Consider the following 23382-nt stretch of genomic DNA (forward strand, 5'->3'; position numbering starts at 1 on the left):
TCCCAGTTGTTTGAAGGTCATTCCCGGGCGCTGCGGGGTGAAGGTGGTGTACACCGATGTCCTCTCTCTGTTGGGACAAGTTTGGGTGGGCTTTTTGGGGCTGAACCAAGGGATCCGGCCCAGTCCCAGACCCAACCCCCCACTTTTTCTGGGGAAAATTAAGATTCCAGTTAAAATCCAGTGTCTGGGGTTTGTGTTCCCAGACTGGTGCTGCTCTGGGTGTGGGATCCTGCACAGATCTAAGATTGCCTGCGGTGACTGAGGAAGAAGAAAGCCCATTGTCATGAATTTCATGTCACTTCAATAAGATTATCATAACTGAATAATAAATCAGAATATTTCTTTTTAAAATGTAAATTTAATATTGTAATAAAACAGCTGCTTGGTCTTTAAAGAACAATTCAGTATAATTTGTCTATTTGAGCTTTTTTAGCCTAGAAGCTTGAGGTTTCAGCTGTCAGGCAACTTCTCTGACAAAAGATTAATCACATCTATTTTTCTTTTAGGGGGGATACATTACTTTCCCATTAAAAATGTATAAGTACTTATATTCTGGCTTTGTGAATCGTAAAAGGATGTAAAGACACATTAAAGTGTGACTGCATTGACTTCTTCTGAGACATCTTATTGTTCCTGCACGGTGAACAGACAGACCTGCAGACACCTGGACAGGTGATTCCCGTCGTGCTCCTGGTGCCAGCTGGGGCTGCACGAGTGGAAGAGCAGCAGTGTGTGAACTGTTAAATTTAATTTTCTTTACTTCAGAGGAAATGTTCCTTAGTTCTGAGTTGGACCTGGAGTGGGAGCCAGGCAGGAGCCAGCCCCTGAGCAGCACCTGCTCAATCACTGCTGCCAAAAACATTCCTAAAGTTCCTCTTTTGGACAGTCAAGCCTCCTTGCTGCTTGAGATCACAAATACACTGTAGCCACAGGGAGGGAATGAAAGGAAAGTTTTATTTCAGTTACGTATGCAGTTGGAAAAACTGTATTTAGGGGAAAATTGCACCATTGGAGCGGGCAATTCTGTCTAAGGAAACGGCTTCAAAACCCCTGCCCAGCTGATGCGGCTGAAATATTTTACAAAGGAAAATAATAAAGTAAAAATGCAGAACTTACTTATCTTAGGGTATGAATTCTGTTCTGGAGCTAAAAACTGCACAAGGAGGAAAAGAAAGAAAGTTGTTCATGGCTGACCCCAGGATGGCTCAGAGCTGTTGGTGAAGGTGCCCCAGCACTGTCCCAGGTGAGATGGGCGATACCTGTTCCCTTAGGTCCTGTCATAGGATTGGATTCTGCCTGGTCACTTATGCCATTACCAAATGCGTTTCATGTGTCCGTGCTCCCTCAGCCCCCTCTGAGGACAGGGGACAGAACACCTGAACTCAAACAGCTCTGAGGTGATGGATGAGTCACCTGTGTCACAGAACTAACGGCCAAAGCCGCCCTCCTGCAGCTGTGCAGTGCTGAGTCCCTCTCAGAGCAGTGAAATGCCTTCCCCGCTACTGGAGTTAGGATTTTCAGGTGTGAATCCTTTGTGCCTTGCAACAGCGGCTCCTCGGTTGGCTGCTCCTCTGCTGAAGCTCTCAAATGAAAATCACTCCCAGGCTTGTGTGGGTGGAGAGCGTAGAAAAACAATTACCATGATGTGACTTGTTCAAACAAGTATGGGTTTGTTCTTCAAAGGAATCGTGAAAAAACCTGATGACGGGATCTTCTGGGATATTTAAATGACAGTGCTATAAATAGCCAGGAGTAACTATGTGCTCAAGAAAACCCCCCTGAACTATTAAATTGTATTTTAATATTTTTTTCTCATAGCATACTGTCCTTCAGACAAACTGGAAATATCTGTTTTGCTGCTTCCACCCCCAGTTAGGAACTGGGAGAGTGAGGTCTGCCCCGGAGAGCTGGCTGTGCAGCAAGACACGGTGCATACGCTGAGGAGCTGCTCATCCAACCCTCCTCCTCCTCCTCCTCCTCAGGCTGTGAGGACACGGGGCAATGAAATGGCCAGGTCCACAAGAGGCTTCAGCTGTTCTGGTCCCACTGTGTGTCTGACACAGGCTGTGGCTGTGACCTTGACAAATCCCTGAATGTTTGACCACCAGGCACCATAAATGCTGGAATTGCCCAACAGTAACAGCCAAGTTACTGTTGTAACTTCCAAGAATTCCAAGCTGGGAATTCTTAACGGACAAACTTCTGAGATCCTCAGATTAGTGACATCAAAAGGGCAAAGTCCCCACACCGATGGATTTTTTCCACTTTTATGTGTGGCACAATTTGTAGTTTTTAAGTGGGTATTTAGTATTAACTCCCAACTGCTCTAAACAAAAAGATTTGAGGCAAATCAGGAACTTTCACAGAAAAATACTTACACGAATCGGTGATTTAGGAAGGGCAATCCTGCTTATACAGGACTGTGATTTCTCCAAGTTACTCATTTATGCTCTCACGTACCAACTGCCTGCTGCGGGCACGTGTCAATAAACAGCGGGCAGGTTTGGCTTCAGCCAGCCTGGCCAGCGCAGCCCTGAGCTCCCCCGTGCCTGCAGTGACGGCGTGTGCAGCAGGTTTGTGCAGCATTACCTGGTGCAGAGGGTGCTGCTCACACCCAGTGAGCTCTGGGAACAGCAGTGGCTCTGCAGGATGAGCCCGGGGTACTGCAAAGGGAGGAGGCTGACTGGGGCTAATCTGTGACTGCCGGACGAACAGAAAGCTCAGGCTCTCAAGCTGGAAGGAGCCTTGAAGTGCTTTCCTGCACTGCTGCGGCCACCAGTGGATACCCCCAGGAGCTGCTCTGGTTTATAACTCACTCTAGCTCCGCTGCTCCCTGGCCCAAAGCATGAGCCACCTCTCCCTGACCTACTGCTTCCCTCTGACTTTGCTGCTAAAGTTCCAAAAGATTTAAAAAAGCAGCTGAAGTTGTTCCACTGGGAAATCCAGAGCCACCTGTCCCCACAGAGACAGGTCCAGTGACAATCGCAGAGCAGTCTCCTCAGAAGCCCCAAAGCAGCACAGCATCCTGTGCCCTCTGAGCTGCCTGGCTGGCTGCATGGGAAGGAGCAGCACCCACAACACCTGGCTCCTGCCACTCCGTGTGCTACCATGCAACTCCGCTGGATTGTTTGGAGAGAGGATGCACCACTCCCAAACAACTCTTCCCACACAGACCCAGGGTGGAGGCCTAGCCCCTCCCGCTGTCACAGTAACACAGAATTCCCAGTGATGCCCCGCAAGGGTCAGCACACTCTTCCCAAGACCTGGCTTCTGCTTGGGCTGCTCCTGCCACACCCTGGGGCCTTTCCCTCTCTCACCAGCCTCCTCTGGAAATTCCCAGCCTCCTTAGAACAGCATCAACGATTTCCCAGAGTCTCCTCCGAGTGCCTTGCCTACAGTTGTCCTGGAATCTGCTGTCACACAGCCCACAGAGCGTGGCAGTGCCAGCGCTGACCAGCCGTGCTTCACTACTGTGTATCCCCCCAAAACCTCAGAGGTTCCTTGGGACACAGAAATCATTTACACAATGGATCTTCTGTAAGGATGCCAAAAGCCCTGGCGGGAAATGTCACAAGTATTACACAACAACGTGAAAAGTCTCTATTAATTCCAACTTGGTACTGCTGGAGCTGAGCAGTAACCTTGCCTGAACACAGATTTGCATTTCTCATTGCAGTTCCAATCCATTGCTGTAGCTTCTGGCTAATATTTGCTCACTGATGTGTCACCACCAGCCTAACGTTTGTGTAAAATTCTGTCTAAAGCTCAGATTCAGTGCTCGCGTGTCTGGCTGTGTTAGCAGGCAATGAGGTGCTCTGGCTCCGGGGCCGGGCAGGCGGAGGATGCTGTAGCAGCTTTCAACAGCAGTGACAGGAGCCACTCCAAACGATTTGTGGAGGTGCCCAAGGCCCGACCGGAACACCTGGCAGAGGCCGGGCAGGGAGCGGGGCTGTGGGAAACAAACCCGCATCAGTGCAGCGGCCGGGAGAGGCCCGGGATGCGGGACACGGCGGGAGGGGGCCGGGCTGGGCCTCGGCGGCCGCACGGAACTCGTCTGCGCCCGTCCCGCGACTACCGCGGGAGAGAGGGAGGAGGGGAGGGAGGCGGCGCGTCCGGACTGTCTCGGAGGCTCGGCCGCTGGAACGATCTCGGCCGGCAGCACCGGGCCCGTCCCGAGCGCTCCCTCAGGCGCCGCCACCTCAGGGCACGGGGCGGGGCTGCGCGCGCGCGCGGGAGTCTCGCGGGGAGCGGCGCTCTCGCGAGAGGGGCGGAGCGGGGCGGGGCGGGGCGGGGCGGTGCCGCTGCATGTCCGAGCCGGGCGGCCCGGCCGGGGCACGTGGGGCGGCGCCGGCACCGCTCCGGACCGGGCCCGGCACCGTTCTGGGCTCGTCCGCCGCGCCAGAACATCCGTAAGTACCGCCCTGGGCCGCTGCCCGCCTGCTGGCGGAGTGGCGGGGCCCTCGGCCGCGGCTGTCAGCGGCGGCGGCGCTCCGGTCCGGCGGCGCTGAGGGTGCTGCCCCGCTGAGGGTGCTGCCCCGCCGCGCTCCCGGCCGTGCTTCGCGCGGGCCCCGCGCGCGGCCCGTGGCGGGAGCGCTCCCGCGCGGCCCAAGGTCAGCGCTCCGGCCCCGCGGTGATCCCGGAGCCGTGCGCTGGGGCCGGTCGTGCCGCAGCGCCCGGCGGGCACGGGCGGGCGGGGGCCGTGCGGGGCAGGGGCGGGGAGGCGAGCGGCCGCTCTGAGCCCTGCGGTGCGCTTGTGTGTTGTGCTCGCGCTTTCCCGGCCGGCAGCGGCCGGGCCGGTTCGCCCGTTCTGAGGGGAGCGCTGCGGCGGTGGCTCCCCCGCTCGGGGCCGGCCGCGGCTGCTTGGCGTGAGGGCGGGAGATGGCACGGGCGGTGCAGACTCGGCAGTGAAGGTTAAGGCACCTTGTGCTGTCTGCTGTGTGTCTGGTCTGGCAAGCCTTGCTTGTGTTATGGTAATGGCCGTAAAAACTGTTATTAGCAAAACTTTTAATGTGCTGCAGTGACTCCCTTTGTTTGTAAGCCAGAACAGAATACAGGCAGGAGCAAAGGAATTAAATTATATTGCTACTGAGGAAGTGATGTTTTGGTAGCCTTGCTTTTCTGGGAGAATCCTTGTTGTTTGCTCTTTCTTTTTCTTCTTCCCCCTGATTGAAGCAAGGGAGATCTAAGTTAACTCCTCTTCCAGCGATGGGCAACTTGATCTGTGCCGTGCCAAGTTCTTTATTGCAGTCCAGTAATTCCATGAGGTGGGGATCACAGAAAGGACAGGCATCTCAGCAAGGGCATCCTCTTCGTGGATGTTATCCATAATAGCAGGAAACAGCACCAAAAGCTGCATTTGGCCACAGCCCATCTGTTTAGGAAAAGTCAGGGCCTTTCTGTGTTGCCAGGGTCGTGCTGCACCTGCCGAGCATTATCGGGCTCTGTGGACTTTGTCTCAGGTGGAAGGAAGTGGCTGGTTGCTGGAGAAGGTGTAGTGCTGGTGTAACTTGGCTTTGCTGCCGGTAGCTTTGTGGCTGTGAATGATCTGCAGAGCAGCCAGGCCACGAGCACATGGGGTGTGGGAGTGCAACACAGCTCCCCGGGACCGGACCTCTCCTCGGGAGCACTTGGGCCAGAGCTGACAGAGCAGCTGAGCAGAGCTTGCTCCTCTGCTGGGATCACTGTGGGATCCAGTTCAAGTTATTTAACCTCCTCATTCTTTAATGAGCTGCCTGTGTAAGGGGTGAAGGACTGTCCAGGCACCTCCTGACCTCCTGTACCTGTCTTCTAGTGATGCCCATGGGCCTGTGACTCTGAGAAAGGGCAGCACAGCTTCAATGTGTGTATCTCATTCTCAGTTCCCTGGTGTGCTTGCATGTGCTGCAAAGTGCAAATGCACTGGAGGAAATGACAACTCTTGAGTAAGTGAAAAGCGGGAAGAAGCCTGTTGAGCTTGAGCAGTGCTTGAAGTGGGATAGAATCCACTGGAATCCATCCATGCCTCGCGTGCTGTCCTGGTCTTGCTCACCTGACAGTCCCTCAACTTCTGCTTCAGTGTTTCATTGAGCTCCTGAAGGACTTTTTAAAGCTCTCATGGGGTTTATGCAGGTCAGTCTCTCACCACAATTGTAGCAGTGTCTTCTACACCAGGCTGTTTGCTCTCAGACGTGAAACTAATGATATGTTGGGGTTGGAGGGTCTATGTGGATGGCAGTGCAGGAGCCCAGTTGTTCTGTGTGTCAGTAGCTGTTTCTTACTCAGGAGTGTTCTCTGTATTCACCCTGGGTTTAGAAACCCATCCTAGGAATCAGATTCCCTCGGAAGGAGCTTTGGAGATGCTTTGAGATACTAAAACTGAAAATTGCGAACTGCCTAGAAAGCCTTGGCTTTAACCTAGACACTTCACAATGCCCAAAGTGGTGTAACAGGAATTCCCTCACTGCTCAGGATGTGAGTTGACAGGACCTGCAGCTCAGATCCACCACAGTTTCTCTGTTCCCAGAGGTGCAGATTCCCTATGGAGTTAACTGTGACAGGAGTTTGCAGCAGGAGTGCAGCCAAAGCTCTCAGAGCCAGCAGCAGTTTGATTTGTGATGGCTGAGACTCTCTTCACTTTGAAAACATTGCAGGCTGGCTGCAGGAGGATTGGAGAGCAAGTGCACTTCTGCAGGAGCAGTTATCTGAAGAGCATAATGCTTTTAAAGCAACATAGCCCACTTATCTGTGCCTCTCATCCTTCATGTGCACTTAACTGATGTGAAAAAACGATTTAAGGTATTTCTAGTGTCCAGGGAGCCTGTAATAGAATCAGGGCTGGTATCCCAGTTGCCCCTAGCAACATCTAGAACTAATAAAAAGCATTAATTGCAGCATTAATTACTTATAATTGTTTCATGTTTCTGATCTAATGATTAGCCTTTTTAAAATCCTGATTTCTAACTGCAGTGCTTCTGTGGAGCTCTTAATGCAAATGGCTGGTTAGGCTTCATGAAGTGATGATTAACTTCAGGCAGCCATGCTCAGATATTCAGAAAAAGCTATTTTATTCAGCAGGTGTTTAATATTTCCTAGAAATTGAAGCTGTTGCATTTGTTTCTCGTGGGGATTGCTAGAAGGGGAGATATTTGCATGTCCCAAACTGCTTTTTCAAATGTTCTGTCTTCAGCTGATTCACTGAATGTTTTTTTATTGTCCACCACGTGGATTCTGGTCAACTTTACTGTTCCTGCATTTTGTCAGCTGGAAGCTGACTGGATTTTTGGCTCCTGTACACTTCTGCTAGCAGAGATGAATATTTCGTAAAAGATCATTTAAAATCATTTTTGAGCAAACAAATCACTGCTGCAGACCTGTCCTGGTCGGGGTTGCCTTTGACCTCTGCTGCCACCTGGCACTGAGGATGAGAAACTTGCCATGTGCTGTGGCTGGTTTTTGACTCTGGGTATAAATAGCAGCAGTTCCTGGCAAAAGTTCATGATTTTCCTGTGTCTCTGGTATCAGGGGCCTTAGCTTTGCATGGGGGTGAACCTGGGAACTGGGAATTTTGTCTGGGACAAGGATTGTAGTGTATAACCCCATAAGTCTTAGGGCTGTGACCCTGTGCTTTCCTGTTCCTTAAAGTGGAGCCTCTTTTGTTATGAACTTGGACTTGTATTCGGTTTCTTGTTAAAATGCAGGGTTAGGAAGAATTCTTTGGTGTCCAGGGGTGCAGGAAAAATTAGCATATCCCTTTCCTTAAGTATTACAAGTTGAGGATGGGCTCCCATCTCTCCAGATGGAATACCTGTCTTCCTTTTCTTGTGTTTCCTCCAGCTCCACGTGGCTGTAAGAAGGTCACTTGATCTGTGCCCTGGCTTTGCCTTTTAAGAAAAGCTGAGGAGAGGAGCAGCCCCTGTTCTGGGGGAGGCTGTTGTGTGTGAGAGCTGCCCTGCAAGGGCTTGGGGGTGCTGGGGTGGTGTGGATCACAGTGATGTGATCTCTCTGGTCAGGTTGGAGTGTGCTGTGTCACCCCTCATAGCCCTTGTTCACGCACACAAGTGTCTTCCTGCTCATTCACCATGAGCAGCTCTCAGTGAGCCTTTGCTGTTCCCTCCCAGCACAGGTGAATGCAGGGCACCCTCCTCACTGTTGTTTGCTGTCCTCCCTCTCTGGGCGCTTCTGTGACTTCTCCCCAAGCCAAGGCTTGGGCACAAAGGACTCCGCTGCTTTTTGCTTTTCTGCCTGAGCCTAGTCCAGCTCTTGTTTTGGGAAGCTGGTTGTCAAGGTCTCGTGGCTGTGCCCAGCAAACATCCTGTGAGCGGAGCTGCTGCTGCTCCCCAGATACCTGGGGACCTGTTTGGTCTTTGCTGCTCCTGGCTCTTGCAGCCCTATCAGTGTGTTTGATGTAAACCTCCCTGCTCTGTCTCCTTGAAAATCAAGCCTGTTTTTTGTCTCCTGTGCAGAGTATATTGGAAGCACTTGGTTAGTTTAGTCTCTGTTTTGTGGAAATTGATAGAGATGCCGGGCATCTGACTCAGGTGGCTGCTTTTAAATTTTCATTTATAAGCTGTACATGTAGTGGCCACTACACTGTGTAGCCCATAGCAAGGGCTGCATTGGCTTCCTTGTGTAGAAGCAACCACGGAATGCTAAGTATTGGATGTATTTTTTTCTGAAATTCTGGAAAATAATTTGTTCTATTCTCCAACCTGAGTGAAAATGCAGAAGGAATGAAAGATGATAAAACATTTCCCAAATCCAAATTTTTGTGATGTGTTGATAGGTTATTAAGGTAATAACAGCTGCTTTGCCTGTACTGTGGGGGTACTGGTAAAGTGGTGCAGAAGCAGTTTTTGACATTTGCTGAAGTATCTGAAAGACTTCTCTGGGAAAGTGGGGTAAAAGCTCTCTTGCCTCCCTCTGCAGTAGAGGATTCACAGGGAGACACTAACTTGGGTGAGGAAACTATAAATAGTGAAACAACTGGAGCAGGGAGGCAATAAGATATAAAGTGCAGTGCAGAGCTTGATAACCTGATAGGGTTAATGTTAATTACAAGCTGTTCATTACTGCAGAGCAGGAATACTCAGGGCCCTGCCTGAGTCCATGAGAGCAGTGCTGAGGGTTGCTGGGGGTCAGTGTTTGTGTCCTTGTGAGCTTCTTGATGATTTCCAAAACATCTATTAAAAAAACTCTACAGGTTGGCTAAGCTGATGCTTTTATTGTAAAGCTCTGAGTGTAGAGATAAATAGGAACTGTTCTGAGTCCTGCATTCATGCAAAGGCTGTTGCAGGAGCTGTGCTGGGCCAGGGTTAGGCTGCTGAGTGGGAGAAAACACACAGAACCAACAATCAGTGTGGCAGCTCCAGCTGAGAGCGGGGACTGAGCTCTTGTAGGAACAGCACTGATGCTGATTACACTGAAAGCAGTTTTTATCTCGGAGATAAAAGACAGCCTGGTGTTGGTGGTGTTTCTTGTTCCAGAGCACTAGTTTAGCTCTACATCAACCAGCTTTTTCAGCCTTTTATTTAAGTCACAATTTATCCTTTTGCAAATAGGAGACTGCTTGTTCTTAAATATTCTAAGGTTGTGGAGTGACTTCACTGGTGGTTTTCATTCACAGAGGAGCCTTGGGCTCATAGCCTGTGTTCATTGGGCTGTGAAAAGGTGGTGTTGCTTAAGGGGTATCTCTTGCTGTTCTAGTCTTTCAGTGCTGCTGTTTGAAGCAGAAATTGCTGCAGAGCACTTGCCTTTAATTAGTTAAGTACAGAGAGACTTCCCTGTTGGCTTCTTTTTAAAGTAAGTGCCACCCAGTTTGAGATCTTGCTGGCCTGGCTCCTACCTGTCTCTGGGTGTTTGCAGCTCCTGAGTCACACTGTCTGAGCTCCTGGCTCTGGGTGGTGTTGGGTTTGATGGGGGGTGCTCCAGGCTGGCCAAGAAGAGGACTGGAGAGGCTGTGGAGTCTGGTGGCCGAGTGACACCCTGGTGATCCAGAATGTGATGCAAGGGCTGACAGGCTGCTGTGGCTTCACAGCTCCCTCCTGTAAGCTCAGCCCCAGGGGTGCTGCCGACCTGCATGGCAGAAAACCCCCTGTGCTCTGCAGCTGGAACAGCTGGAACCACGTGCTGCAGCAGGACCTGGCAGGAGGTCCCTCCATTGTGGATGTTCTGCCTCCTTCATCTTGTATGAAGCACAAAGAAGCTGCAGTTAGATAATGCAGTGCCACGTGCCAATTCAGCTTTCGATGAAAATATGCCTCATGCCAAGGGTGGGTTATGTAAGTCCTTACGTCTGTTTCATTGCAGCAATTTTTCTTATTTTAATCTTAACAGTAGGGCCTCCAGTTTCTTAGGTTTTTGTTAACTCCTGTTCTTATGCCTCCTATAAGGCAGAGCATGTGCTAACAGTTATTTTTAGCATAGAAAATTTTAAAAGCCCACGTGGTCCCATTTAGTTTGAACCGTGCCAGCCTGTCCAGTTCTCTTTCACCCAGATAGTATTTATTTCCCAAGTGCTGCTTCACTAACTGCAGGGTTTGTCAGGAGGCATCCTGGCCTTGCTATTGAAGCTGCATTTCCAATTTGCTCTGTGGTCCTTTAGGACGGGCTTTAATTCCAGCCTTGATTTCCACAGCTTTCAGGGTTTGCAAACCTCTCAAGTGCAGGGGCAGAGGGAAGCAGAGGAGCTGGGACCGGCTGAGGGTACATCCCTGCAGAGCATGGGGGCTCAGTCACTTGGGAGTCACTGTGGCCTCTCTCCTGGTGGAGACTCGAAGCAGCTCACCCTCAGAACAGACTTCCTTGTGTGTAGAAAACCCTGAAATTCTGAGCAAGTGCTTGCTGAACTCCTCTTGGACCTGGAGAATGAATTATCTGGTGTCCTCGGGAACCTCATGCTGCGAACATTTCTGACCTTATAAGGCTGTGAGTGCTGAAGGCTCTGTGTCCTGGCCAGGAAACAAGGTGGCTTAGAACTGCTCTGGGACCTTAATGCAAACGAATAGAGTAAGTTGGCTCCCCTTGGCTTTTTTTCTCAGGTAGGTGATGCGTGCATTCTTTCTTGTCTTCGTCTGCCTGCTCTTTACCAGGAGTTTTCCATAAATCAAGTCAGGACACAGACTTGGAGACCTGACTGACCCCGCTCTCCCCTTGGTGTGTTAATCCCATCCTGACGTGCTGTGGGAATTATTTAGCGTGTTGGAGAAGTCTCATGCCCCAGCTGCAGCTCTCCAGCCCCATGGTACAAGGTGTGACATTTAGGCCGGATTCCCGGCGTGCCAGAGGGAAGGGGAAGTGGCTGGTGCTGGGGTGAGCGCACACAGTGCGTGAGCTCTGCACTATTTTTGGTGCAGGGCTGATGGGGCCCTGCCTCTTGGGAATGGTGCTGGAGATCCAGCGTTTTCTGCGGCTTCTGGCTCCTACAGGCTGCTCTGCTCCTGTCCAGAGCCTCTGGAGCTGCTGCCCTTCCCAGCTGGCTCCTCCTGCCCAGAGAGTGCGGGGCCTGCCGAGGCTGGGCTTTCTCCCACTTGGCAGTGCTTGAGGGCATGTGATTTGACGAGTTGCCATTTTCTGTCCTGCTGCTGGCAGGAAAATCCCAGGCTTTCTTCCCCCCACGTGTTAAAATGATCCAGTTGCTGCTGCAGTCCTGAGCTGGCTGTCAGATCAGCAGCGAGGAGATGGCTTGGCTGTTCTGGGACAGGTTGGGAAGTGGGTGTGGGCTTTGGGAGCTCTCCTGGGGACGAAATGGAGGAGGAGCAGTGTCCCAGCCCTTGGGATGGGCAGGTTCGACCCACTGTCCTCAGGCATCACACACAGCCAGGCTGTGACCAGCATAGCAAGATCCGGCTGCCAGAGCCCTCCTGCCACGTCTGTGTAAGGAGATGTTTGTTGGTGTTGAGCTGTTCCCCAGCCAACCCAGCACTCCGGGATATCTGCTGGCATCTCGTGGAGAGCCACTGCCTTTCAGCCTGTTCTGTCTGATGGGAGGATGTGGAATTCCCATTTAACATTATCACTGGTAGTGATGCGGCTCTGGCTAAAATAATAAATTAAAAACATGAAATCAAATGAACATTGCAAGGAGCCGTCAGCTAATCCAGTAGTCCCCACTCATCCAGGTATCACAGAGGAGTGAAGATCTTTATCCTAAATGATGATAATGTTCAGAATGACTCATAGAACTGTTTTGTCTGCCAGACTTTGGGACAGGCTTGTCCCTCTGTGGGGCATCCTGCGACTGTCTCCCTGCGCTGCAGAGCTGTGTGGGACTATTGTTTGGACAGTTGGTGCAACTTAGTAGGGAATCGGATAATAATAGGGCTGTCTGTTTAATTGGGAATGCTTGCTGGGAATGGACTTATGTGAGCTACTTTAATTTGGGTTTGTAGTATGCCTGAGAGACAGCTTGTAGGGTAGTTCTGCATTAATTACAACAACTTGGGCACGCAGCAGGTGAGCACTTGCAGCTCACAATGTGCCATTGTGCTGGGCAGCATAAAGGGGAACCTTTTGTCCTGGGAATGTACAGCCTTCGTTCACCCTTTCCGTTTGCCAGCTTCCAAACACCGAACAGCCACAGTACTGCATAGGTTTGTTGGTTTTTTAATTCCAAGATCCCAGATGTTGCCATTAACAGAGGTTTCACCCTCAGCAGTGAGCCCTGCTCCCTGACTATGTACAGACAGCTGGAAGTAACTGGGATTTAGTTGCTTCTGAGTTACTTAGTTTATTTAATCAGATACAAATGTCTGATGAACACACTCATCATTCTCCTGTGTAGAACAACATGAATGCCTTATTTGTGATGTACTGGGGATATTACTGAACTCCTTAAATCATGTCTGCAGCTGACCTTTAATTTGGGATTGAACAAGCAATTTTCTAGTCCCTGCCTTTGCCATTCATTCACTCATTTGTGTGCCTCAGTGTCTGGGCCCTGCAGGAAGCAAGGCAGGGTCTCAGCTAGCATGGTTGAAGTTGTGTGGATGCTCCTGTGAAATGGAGAGTGCAGCTGCAGGAGGTGAGAAATCTGGAGTGAGTATTAAATTATCTGAGGCTCTGACACTGGGTTTGAGCCTGAGGGAGGCATAGTTTTATCCCTCAGCTAGAATGTCATCAGCTCCTTGTGGAGATTGTGGCCTGAAGGAGTGTTGCACTGAGAGCTGCGGTTGGGGCATTTGCCCTGATAACAGAAAGGGGTTTTTTGTTTGAGACACACTGAGCATGGGGCCAACTGCCTTGGTTGTCTTCTTGTCACAGAAATATTATACTTCTAAAGAGGAACCAGATAATGCTCTTTTCCAGTGGGTGGCTCCCATTCCTAAGACTTTGCTATCTCCTGAAAACAATCTTTATTTTTGTTGCTTGCTGGCAAGAGTCTTGAGGGCTGTTTGGATTAAAGCCTGTCTGTGTAAGCACCCTCAGACACGTGGTGTTTTGCTTTAATTCCTGTGCAGTGAAAATATAAACTGTAAGTGCTTTGCAGCAAGGCTGTTTGGGATGTGGTAGCAGTTTAGCTTTGCATTCCAGTTGCAGACATTCCTCAAGCAAAAGGAAAGGCATGGCAGCCCTGCCTCGTGTCAGCCAGGTGAGGCTTGCCAGTGAAGGAGCATGACTGGGTGTCTAGGTGGGAAAGAAGTCACAGGCCTTGCAGAGGAAAAGGGAGAGCTGTCAGCTTTTGAGTCAGGGGAGTGGCAGCTGTCAGTGTAGTGGATTTGGATGTAGAACAAACTTCAGAGCTGGGTTCCTAAGGCTCGATAGAAGTGTGTGTCATCAGACTCCAGAACCCTCAGGAATGGAGTGCTGCCTTTCAAGGGGAGAGCTGGGGAGCCCTGCTGTGTGCCAAGCCTGTGCTGTGGAACGTTGTAGTCCAGCTGGGCTGTGAGCCCAGCCTGGTGCTGGAGGAACCTGCTGTGCTGGAGGCTGTCCTGGGGGCAGGACTGACGTGCAGAGGTGTGAGGCAGAGGAAACAAGGGGAAATTAAATGCAGAGGTGAGGTGGGGTTAAGTCATGGAGTATGATGATGAGACATGTCCAGATATCCCTAGTCTTGGGTAAGGATCTTCTGTGGAGTGCTGGCAGAGCAGAGATATGAATTTCTAGAGCAGCTGGAAAACAAGCCTGACCGTGCTAATAGCAATACCTCAAGGCACTTATGGGACTTCAGCCTTCCTGTCACCTTCCCTGTGACTATTTTAAAGTGATTTCTGTTTCTGCTTCTAGGTATAACTGCTGAAGGTCTGCAAGATGGCTTTACGCTTCCGCAATTTCGTCCCGTATGCCATTCCTGGAGTGCTGGCACTTCTTGGCTGCTGGTGGATCTATTCCTGGAGGAAAAAGCACTCAAGCTATCGTGACAAACAAGCAATAGCCATTCAAAGGGAGAAGCAGGAAGAAGTATCAGAGAGTGATTCACGTTCCAAACCAGAAGCATGTGTTCCTCGAAGACTGCCTCTTCCGTCGGAAGAAGAGTGCCTGCAGAGCCCAGCCCTGACCTCCCTGCCGTCCGCAGGGCCGACGACGCCCTCTCTCCTGCGCCCAGCTCACGAGAGGCCGGATCTCTCACGGGACCTCCCAGACCTGTCGGCAGCGACAGCTGGGCCCAGCACCCGCGAGGACGACAGTGAAAAGCTGGAATCGATAGGATCTCGAGAGGGAAGCGGTGTCCCCGCTCGTGCCTCCCCCCCTCTGCTCTCAGAGAGCACCGAGTGTCGCCAGAGCGCGGCGCTGAGCCACGCACCGCAGCCAGGCTCGGGGACAAAGCAAGGCCAGCAGCCACCCCCAACACAGGAGTCTTTGGGAGTCAGGGAGGACATCAGCAACGCAGAGCAGTCAGATGAGTTTTTGTTTAAGCCCCCTAAGGAAAAGCAGATGCCAGGAATTGTGCAGTCGGATACTGGCTCTATGACAGCCCGTTGCTTGGGATTGGAGAAAGAAGCCAATGCCCCACAAGCCTTTCTCAATGAAGCTGAAGTTGTATCAGGTCACGAGGATTCTGCAGTGAGTGTGTTACCAGGGAGTTTGGAGTCTGCCTGTCCAAAGCAGTCCAGGGAAGAAGAGATGTCCGAGTCAATCACTGGTACTGTACCAGTGTGTCAGAAGGACACACAGCCTAAAGGAAATGAGTCTGAAAGAGAGAAGATTGGGGGAGTGAGTTTGGACAAGGAAGTTGAGAAAATTGAGCAAGTAGCAATACAGATCATTTCCAAGGTCATTTTGGCAGCAACTGAGGAAGTGCTGTCGGGTTCTGCAGGGGATGCATCCCCTTGGCTCTGCCAGGCCACTGCCAGCCGAGCTGAGGCACCTCTGGGGATGGAGAGTGTTGCTGCCTCTGGTCAGGTGCTTGTGGAGGGAGCCACGGCAGCTGATGAGAGCATGGCTGCAGGGAGCGGTGCAGAGGAGCAGAGTCTGGGTGTGACAGATTCCAGCTGCTCATCACACGGCTGTTGGGCCACCCCTGTTCAGGGAAACACAAAGGTCTGTCGGGTGAAGAGCCAGGTGTGCAGGGAGTCCCAAGGAGATGATCGGACTTGTGTGGAGAGCTCACTGGAAAAGTCTCCTCTGGCCATGGAGGACTCTGGGTACAGCACGCACACACCCGGAGGTGGGACGAGTGTAGAGGACACCCTGCAGAGCACAGTGCTGTCTGTCACATCAGACCAGCACTCGGACTCACTGAGCACATCCTCAGCCCCAGACACGTCTGCCGAGCAGAGCTTGGTACCAAGGGAAACCCCCCCTGCTCCTGGGCTGCCCGAGGGCAGCACAGTGCCCTACAGCAATGGGATCCTAAAAGAGGATGGGCCAGACCTGAGTCAGGAGTGTAGCAGTGCACCAGGGACGGATGGAGACCATTCAGAAGGTAACGGACTGGAAAATCATCCTGCAGAACACATGGTGAACAAGCATTGCTGGGGAGCACCTTGCAGGTGTGAGACCTGCTCATGCCAGTGGTTTCTAGTGACCTCTAGGAAGCCCTGGGTGCTTACCCCTGTTTATGGGCTGCTGCTGACAGGAAGGTGAGGCAGCTTCTGAGGTGCTGCTGGAGGAGACAGAGCAGAGCTCTGATGAATTGTGATAAAATCAGCCGGTTGCAGAGCAATTACCCTGAAGCCTTTTTGTTTGGAAGGGCAAGTGCATGCCAAGAAATCCCAACAGGGAGCAGTATTCATGGCGTTCCCCCATCTGTCTGTGTTGCTTTTCCCTTGTAGATGCTGGATGATGTGCGCCTGGCACAGTACATGTAAAGCTGTCTGAGCAAACATTAGCCTGTGTGACCTTGGGGATGGATGTTCAAATCCTTTGTAGGGCCCTGTGGTGCCAACAGCCCTTAATGACTGGGGATGTCTCTTGTAATTGCTACAAAGCATTTGGAGCATTGCTTGTTGCAAGACATGGGGATTGAATTTGCCAGCAGTGAAGGATGGAACCCACAGAACGTTTTCACTAGTGAGAGTAACCCCAGGAGGAGAATGATGTCGCATTGTCGTGAATGCTGGTGTGACAGGAAGGCCCGGGAGCGAGCTGTGGAGCCTGGTGGCACTGAGACCCTGAGGGTAGGGAGCGGGGAATACAGCAGGTAAAGCTGGTAAGGTGGCAGTGTTGGACAACAGGTCACCAGCTGACCTTCATGTCCAGGCTGGGAGTCTTAAATCTTCCCTTTGCCAGTCAGTGCCAGCAGCTGCACTCTTGGCCTTTCTCAGCCTCTCTGCTGTGTTACCCATTAAGATGTGGCAAATGTGAAGCAGCTCTTGGGTTCATTTTTCTCTTTGGTCTCTCACTGCATGGTCTGAATACTTGCAAGCAAGTGAGGATCATCATGCTTCTGTTTGTTAATATGGAGGAAGGACCAAGCTTATGTGCCACCAGCTGTATCTGGGATCTGATCAGGAGGAGGCTGTTGGAGTTTGTCCTTTTCCCAAGCAGAAATGTTCCTGGTATTGACCCTTGGTTTGGGAACAAAATACAGTTCAGCTCTTGCACCTCGTTTCTTCAAGCATAGGGCAAATTTGGGCAAGAGGCAGCCCCATACCACCCCTCATAGTGGGCACACCTGGCACTGGGGTCACTCTGCAGCCCTTCCCTTTGGGGTGGGAATCTAAGTGTGGGTCACAGGGGCTGTCTGAATGCTTCTGCCTGTCTTGTAGGTTCAGATGTAAATAGTGTGGATTTTGTGGACAGTGGCAGTGCCATGAGGAAGACAGTGGCTCGCCAGAACGCGAAGCTGGAAGGAGGATCCAGCAAGCCTGACTTCGTTATCTGGGAAATCGAGGTCCCGAAGGTAACCAGCTGCTGGCCGGCTCACCATCCTGCCCTGCCCTACACAGCCACCTCTTGGTCCTCCCGGTCTGGTGCTGGCCCAGTGCCTTCCCAGGGAGATCAGCAGCAAGTCCAGGAGGACTGGAGTGTTCTGCTCCCGTTAGGACTCACAGGAGTGAAGAGCCAGTGCACAACTGTAAACAAGCAGCACTCCAGGGCTACACCCAGGGGAATGGTGCTTGTTGAACTTGTTTTTCCCCATTATCTTCCACCCAGTCTGGGAGTCCAATGCTTTGAAAGCATCCAGGAAGCTTTGAGGGTACACAGGTATTAAGAGCACAGGATTATCAAAATGAACTGTGCTTACTGGTCTGGACTCGTCCCAGACCAGCTGAACTCTGCACTGGTCCAGCACTGCCTTGTATTTATCCTGCCTGTGATAGAGGAACTGAGAATGCGGGTGGTGTAAGCCACAGAGAGCAGGGATGTTTGATCTGCGTTTCTCTTCCTGACTGTTGCTTTCTTGTCCCTTTCCTGAAGGAATTAGTTGGCCGCTTGATTGGCAAACAAGGGAGGTTTATGAGCTACTTGAGGCAAGCGTCTGGTGCCAAAATTTATGTCTCAACACTACCTTATTTCCGTGACTCCCAAGTCTGTCACATCGAAGGTGAGTGGAATGTGTCTCTGTTCATGGTCTAATGTGTGTCTTGGGGGCCTTAATTAGATGGGCAAGGAATTTAAATGGATTTAGTGCCTTCTGAATCCAGTGCTTTTCAAAACTCCTCTGGCCAGCCTGTTAAAACTTACATTGTTGATGCAGTGCAGGAGGATCCTGGCAGTTGTATTTCTTCAAGTGACAGGACTGGAGGTGTCCTCAGCATGTCCATGCTACAGAGTTCCCGTGGGATTTTTGTCTTCCAGGGACCTCGCATCAAGTAGAGAAAGTCCTGAGCCTGATTGGCAAGAAGTTTAAAGAGCTGTGTCTCACCAACATCTACACCATCCCTCCGCCGATGCCGCTGCCGCTTCACTCCCTGCTCGTGTCTGCCTGGGTGAGTCCCGGCTCTCTGGCTGTGCTGGGGCTGGAGCTTGCATTGCCAAGAACACTCATGACAGTTTTTCCTCCTCTCCCACGGCAGCTGTTCCTCCCTGATGGAGTCACTGTGGAGGTGGTGGTGGCACACCAGGTGGATGCAGGGCACATGTTCCTGCAGCAGCACACGCACCCCACGTTCCACGTCCTGCGCAGCCTCGACCAGCAGATGTTCGCCTGCTACTCTCAGCCCGAAATTCCAACCCTGCCCACTCCGGTAGAAGGCAAGTCATGGATGCTCATACATTGAGAAAGTTCTGGGCTCCTTTGCAAGCCTGTTGTCCCTGAGTTCAGGTGTGGGAAGTTCGCAGTGGATGAGGATGTGATAGCTGACATGTCACCTCATCTTTAAACTACTGCCAGAGTGCAGATGTTGCTCTGCTCTCCCTTACCCTGCTCATCCCTGGAGTACCTCCCGAGCCACGTAGCTGCATGTTGAAATTCAGAGTGAGATCAAGCCTGTCTCAGCTTATTTCCAATCAATGTGGCATCTGGGGTATTTCTGCTGACAAAGTGTGGAGCTGCTCCCAGACCTTCATAGTGTCACTGTGTCCATGCTGTGTCTGCCCCTGCTGTGAAGTGAAGGGAGCATCACATGGAAAGGGGTTGTGTATTCCTTTGTGGAGACAGACCTTGCTGTTACTACCCAGAGGCTGGAAGGGAACTGGGTACCTGGGTAGGGCAGCTTGGTTGTGGCAGCCAGAGCTGAGAGTAAAACCCACCAGTCCTGTGTCTCAGCTGCAGGCCTGGTCTGCTGGGGGTGTGGAGGGGTGTTGGAGGAAGATGGAAGCAGCCTAAGAAATGCTGTTGGTTCTCCATAGATAACTGAGCAGCACTGCTCATGCCTGAAGTGCTGGTTTTTGGAAATCCACTTATCCTGAGCCTTTCTTCTCTGCGTTCTGGTGTTTTGCAGTTGGTATTATCTGTGCAGCTCCAGGCCTGGATGGGGCATGGCTCCGGGCTCAAGTCATCAGCTACTTCGAGGAGACCGATGAAGTGGAGCTCAAATATGTGGACTATGGAGGATATGACAAAGTGAAGGTCGACACACTCAGGCAAATCAGGTCTGTAGATCCTTTCCCATGGCCTGAGGCCATGTCTGGCTCAAATCCTAATCAGAGGGCTCTGTATTGTTTGAATTCTTAAAGGCTTTTCCACAGCTGAAGTGGGAAATGGTGGAAAAGTTCAGCTCAGCAATGAGTGTGGGTTCTTGGGAGCACAGCAAGCTCCTGCAAGGCTTTTTTGAAGGAAGGGGAGAGGAAATGGCAGCTTCTGCCACTTCAGTGGGGAAGCTGAGGAAGAGGATGCCTTCAGGAGACCTCAAAGTGTAATTGAGTGATGAGCCAGGAATAAGCTCGTGATTCTTGATGCCCTGGCCCCACTGGCTGAGAGAGCTGTGTTGGATCAGGGGTTTCTTACAGAAGCCCATTAAATACTTGATTGTGCCCCAGAGGTGGGAGACAGGCAGCACAGCCTCCCTGGCGGAGGTTGGTTTTGCTTGGAGCCTGATCCAGCTTGGCATGTTAATCAAACAATTTATTGCTGCTCTTAAATTGCTGGGAGAATAGTCTGATTTTTATTTTTTTTTTGTTTGACTGTCATTAATTTAAAACCGAATTCCTGTTAGAGCAATTTGATTAATCAATGTCACATTGAAGAATGCAGGAGTGATTTAAAGCCCTGTTCTTACTCTGATCCTCTTTTCTTTAAAAGGTCTGATTTTTTAACACTACCTTTCCAAGGAGCAGAAGTTTTACTTGACAATGTGGTGCCACTTCCAGGTAATGGAGCTCTTGATGTACTGTTTGTTGGTCCTTCTCCTGCGGGTTTCCATGGATGCCAGATGTGTCCAAGCCATGATTCTGTCTAAACCTTCTAACTTCTATTGCCAGTGCAGCCTCTGATGTGACAAGAGGAAGGATTGGAAAAATTGTATTGTGTTCTTCTAAATGTGCTAGCATGGCATAACCTGTCAGAATCCAGGGGAAAGATGATAAATGTCCAGGCCTTTTCCTGCTTGGAGGAGAGAATTAATTACTGTCCTAAGCAGCAAGTTGGCAGGACTGGCAGGGTATAGGTGCAGTAGCTGTAACTGCTCTAATTCTTCTGTCATAGAGCTGCTGTAAATGTAAACTTAGTTTTTAATCTGCAGACAAATACCTGACATTTTCCTCTTGAAATGACTGATATATCAAGTTCTGTGTTCAAGAGCCAAGCCTGCAAGCACTGGGACAATGTCAGTCAATGCCTAGAAACACTTTGGTTTGCTTTTTTTGTCCTTGGCTCTGCTCAGGTGCTAGGCACCCGTGGTACAGACACTTTTAAGTTCCCAGAGCCAGTGGTGCCCCATGTGCAGGGTCAGCAAAGCCCTGAGGGACCTGAGCTTAGTTTATTGAGGATCAAAAAACCAATGGCAGCTCCAAGATTCTGCAGAAATGTACTTTGCTGTCTTTAAAGCCTCCTGATTCATCAGCCACTTGTGTTCACACAATCATGGCTGGTGGCTATAGGAAGCTCTTCATCCCTTCCCTGGAGAACCAACAGCTCCAGGGACGGGATCAGCTGGGCCATGAGGGTTCTCTGGCCTAGTGTGTGTAGGAGGCCAGAGAGTATTAGCTCAATAGTCCTTCCTGGCCTGTGAAGTCTGTGAAAGACCTCATTTGTTTTCTCTGTTGTCCTTTTTCCACAGACGAGGATCGCTTTTCCCCAGAAGCCGATGCCGCTGTCAGTGAGATGACCAGAGGCGCCGTCCTCGTGGCACAGGTACAGGACATGTCTGCTGCTGGTGGCACTGCTGGTGTCCTCTGCCCTGCCCTCTGTGTTTCATAAAACCCGAAGCCAGAGCCTACCAGCCAGGCTCCTGGGAAGTCCTGGGGCTGGGGACTTCCATGAGCACCTCTCGGGACGGGATGAGTATCCCCTCTTGTTTCTGGTGGACGCAGGGGGAAGGGGACCTGGATGGGTTTACAGAGCACGACAGGAGCTGTTGTCCACTGGATCTGAGGTCCCCTGGTTCTGCACTGCTTTGCCAGTCCTCACTGGCTTTGCACCATGGACATGTGGGATCCAGCTCCAGCTGGCCAGAGGCTGCGTTGGGACTTCTGGTGATGTCCCAAGGACTTTTGCAGGCAGCACCTGCTTGCAGTCCAGTAGTGCTTGCCTCTTCTGAAGTGCTTCTGGTAGTGGCTGTAGCTGTCCATGTAAGTGAGTTGGGACCAGAATTGCTGCACACTCACATTTTTCTGTGTTTCCAGGTCACAAATTATGACAGTGTCACGGGACTGCCGCTGATACAGCTGTGGAACTTGATGGGAGATGAGGTGGGTATATAGATGTATATGTTGAAAACTCCTTAATCATAAACCTTCTATTGTTGATTAGGAACTTGCAGAATCCATGTTTGTTGCTGCGGCTTGTTCACTTATCTACTCTTTTCTGGGTTTTTTCCCCCTCCTTTTAGGTGGTGTCAATAAACAGGACTCTGGTGGAAAGAGGGTTTGCTCGGTGGCTCGACTACTAGCAATGTCCTAGATGCCTTGACAACTCTTTCTGCAGAGAAAAAACAAAAGACAAAATCTTGTTTTGCACTGTTACAATTCGGTTTGGCAACTTCCCCCGAGGAGACCTGTTTACACCTGCCTGCGGAGTTTTGTGGTCCATTGAAACATGTTTTGCTCAACTGTTACCATTTCACTAGAACAGATACCTCATCTCCTGAAAGGGGGTGTTCAAAGCCATAATGACAGATACTGTAGCTTTAAAGCAAAAAATCCTCCCTGGCCTCTGCTCAAAATTTAAATGGAAAAAAACCTTAAAACCTTTGGGTCTGGCTCGAGGCAAAGGCCCCCGAAACCGTAACCGCGCTTTGGTTCTGGCTGTGTCGTGCCCCATGAACTTGGTGTCTGCTTTTTCCAAAAGTTGCATCGGTTGTCCTTTTTTAAACAGGCCCTGCCTATGGAATTAATGGATGTTATTAAGGAATTTAATGTTCAGTTATGGATTTTTCTGTATTGTGCCAGTAACCTGCACAAACAGCATCCATCTTGTGTCTTCCTTGCGCCGGGAGGTGGAGGAATTGCGTTCCCGTGTCTCACTGCAATCATGGATTTTAGGCTTGATCCGTTCTCCCTGCAGGGGCTTGGAGTGCAGGATGTTACCACTACAGTTTTTGCTCTGAAATGTCATGTATTTAAAGAAAAGAAACTGCTTGCCAAGCCCAATTGTAGTTTATATTTTTCTAGCCGTGCAAGTCTGTAAATATATATTAAAAAAATCATTGTAATATTTTGTACAAGAAAAACACTGGAAACAAAGGGAACTTTACAGAAACTTTTTCACACCAAAATGTCCTATATAGGTAGAACTGGTATGGAGTGCATTAGGGTAGCCAAATTATTTGGAGCACTTGAATGTTGGGAGTGTTTCAGCTCTGCTGTATGAGGATTAGTGTCCCCTTAGGTTGCTGTCTGGTTGAAATTGTGATCGCTGCATCCTTTGCTATGTTGCTGTACAGGTCTGTTTAAAAAAAAAAAAGTAACAACTTGGCATTACTCTTGCAGTGGTGTTCTCTCTCAATTTTTTTTGTTGCTCCTTTTTAGATTTCTATTATATATTTAAAATTTCGCTCAAGTAATTTAAGCTGACTTAATTCTCTTAAAGACATGCCCTCTAATGTGTGTCATTTTAGATATGGATTAAGCTGGGATTTATTGCTGGCAGAGAAGATGCTTGCCAGAAATTGTTGATGTAGTCAGTCCTCAGAAGTTGCTTCAGGTAATTCAAGGATGTGCTCACATCCTGTGAGCTGACACACCAGGGCATCACACATTTGGACAGTGGCCTGCTAAAGCCTTTGGTCCAATCCCCTCTGCTAGGGAATGGTTATATCCTTTCTTGGGGTTCTCTCCTGTTCGGTGCTTTGATTTAATGTTCATGTTTGCAGTAACATCCAAGGAAAACTAAATTTGGTAACTCAGATCTATAAAAAATATATCCTTTTGGAATGTTTCTTTCCATTTCAATTAAAGCTCAAATTTTAAGCTGTCTTAATGAAA

The 23382-nt window shown here is 50.4% G+C and overlaps 1 protein-coding gene across 3 annotated transcripts; it reads left to right on the plus strand.

Annotated features, from left to right (window-relative positions):
- Positions 1-4299: 4299 nt before the first annotated feature.
- On the plus strand, positions 4300-23382 carry AKAP1 (A-kinase anchoring protein 1). Of its 3 annotated transcripts, none has more exons than XM_048324677.1 (11): positions 4300-4409; positions 14200-15838; positions 17124-17257; positions 17776-17902; positions 18157-18287; positions 18375-18552; positions 19242-19392; positions 20042-20109; positions 21018-21091; positions 21583-21648; positions 21789-23382. In XM_048324677.1, exons 2-11 carry the CDS (start codon positions 14224-14226, stop codon positions 21846-21848), a joined length of 2604 nt encoding a protein of 867 aa, XP_048180634.1. In that variant the 5' UTR covers positions 4300-4409; positions 14200-14223; the 3' UTR covers positions 21849-23382. The 3 variants fall into 3 exon arrangements, with proteins under 3 accessions (XP_048180634.1, XP_048180635.1, XP_048180636.1); XM_048324678.1 differs by lacking the exon at positions 4300-4409 and adding an exon at positions 10515-11015; XM_048324679.1 differs by lacking the exon at positions 4300-4409 and adding an exon at positions 10515-10983.

This window comes from Corvus hawaiiensis, chromosome 20 (assembly GCF_020740725.1).
Source record: "Corvus hawaiiensis isolate bCorHaw1 chromosome 20, bCorHaw1.pri.cur, whole genome shotgun sequence".
Taxonomy (NCBI): Eukaryota; Metazoa; Chordata; class Aves; order Passeriformes; family Corvidae; genus Corvus; species Corvus hawaiiensis.